Below are 1,294 nucleotides of genomic sequence, written 5' to 3'. Positions count from 1 at the left end.
TTAAGCTCGTCCTTTCTTGGCTTTTCCCAAGGTTTTCCAGGAATCCCGAGCCTCTGGATCGTCCCGGAAGGGCGGCTGGGAATTGTCTCAATCCCGAGGGATTTTGGGGATTCCGGAGTGTTGGATCAGCTCCACATTCCCGGGATTCCAGCCCAAATTCCGGCCTGGATCCCGGATTCCATCCTGGATTCTTCCATCCCAAATTCCAGATTCCATCCCGGATTCTTCCATCCCAAATTCCAGCCTGGATCCCGGATTCCAGCCTGGATTCTTCCATCCCAAATTCCAGCCTGGATCCCGGATTCCATCCTGGATTCTTCCATCCCAAATTCCAGATTCCAGCCTGGATTCTTCCATCCCAAATTCCAGCCTGGATCCCGGATTCCATCCTGGATTCTTCCATCCCAAATTCCAGCCTGGATCCTGAATTCCATCCTGGATTCTTCCATCCCAAATTCCAGCCCGGATTCTTCCATCCCAAATTCCAACCTGGAGCCCGAATTCCATCCCGGAGCCTGAATTCCATCCTGGATTCTTCCATCCCAAATTCCAACCTGGATCCCAAATTCCATCCCAGATTCTCCTAAATCCAAGGGCGGAGCCGCTCCCAGTCCGCTCCCAGCTCCATCCCTTTGGAATTCCAAGCGATCCTTCGGAGAGGATCCCACGATTTTCCCGGGAAGCACAAAAAAAACCCCCAAAAAACCCCGGAAAAAAGTCGGGATTGAAGGATGGAAAAGAGCAACGATTCCGGCAGAAAATCCCTGGATCGAGCCCCTCCCCTCCCCCCATAAAAATCCTGGGATCCAAATTCCCGGGAATGGGCTCCAGCCATGATCGGAGCCTGGGAAGGGCTTGGGAATTGTATGGAAAAATGGGAAGGCCTCAGTTGGGTGCTTGGATTGGGAATATCCAAAGGATTCCTGGGAATATTTCAAGGGGGGGAAGGGAAAAAAAAAAAAAAAAAAAAATCCAAAAAAAACCCTCCTGGAATTTCAGAAGGAGGAATCCCAGGAAAAGGGGGAATTTTGGGAATAAGGAATTCCGGGATATCGAAGGGAGAAGAAGTCAGGAATCCCAGGAAAAGGGGAATTTTGGGAATAAAGAATTCCGGGATATCCCAGGGAGTGCAGGAAGAATTTTGGGAAGAGAGGAGATGCCACCAATCCCCTCCCCCCCCCAAAAAAGTTGGGAAATTTAGGGAAAAACAAAGGAATTCTGGGAGATTTTAAGGAAGAGATCCCAACAATCCCGGGAAAAACGGAATGCTGGGAATAAGGAATTCCGGGATATC

At 49.9% G+C, this 1,294-nt stretch overlaps 1 protein-coding gene across 1 annotated transcript in view; it reads right to left on the bottom strand.

The window, feature by feature from the left end:
- DDA1 (DET1 and DDB1 associated 1) overlaps positions 1–1,294 on the bottom strand; it is a gene marked incomplete at its 3' end in the record, with an annotated part of 14,227 nt that continues 12,933 nt past the window's right edge. The window contains exon 5 of the mRNA XM_082297697.1: positions 1–75. Within this exon, the coding sequence (XP_082153823.1) occupies positions 1–75 (75 nt within the window). The remainder of the gene's footprint in view (positions 76–1,294) is intronic.

This window comes from Coloeus monedula, assembly GCF_965178545.1.
Source record: "Coloeus monedula genome assembly, chromosome: 27".
In the NCBI taxonomy this organism is placed as follows: domain Eukaryota; kingdom Metazoa; phylum Chordata; class Aves; order Passeriformes; family Corvidae; genus Coloeus; species Coloeus monedula.
This window is presented reverse-complemented; position numbering and strand designations above follow the sequence as displayed.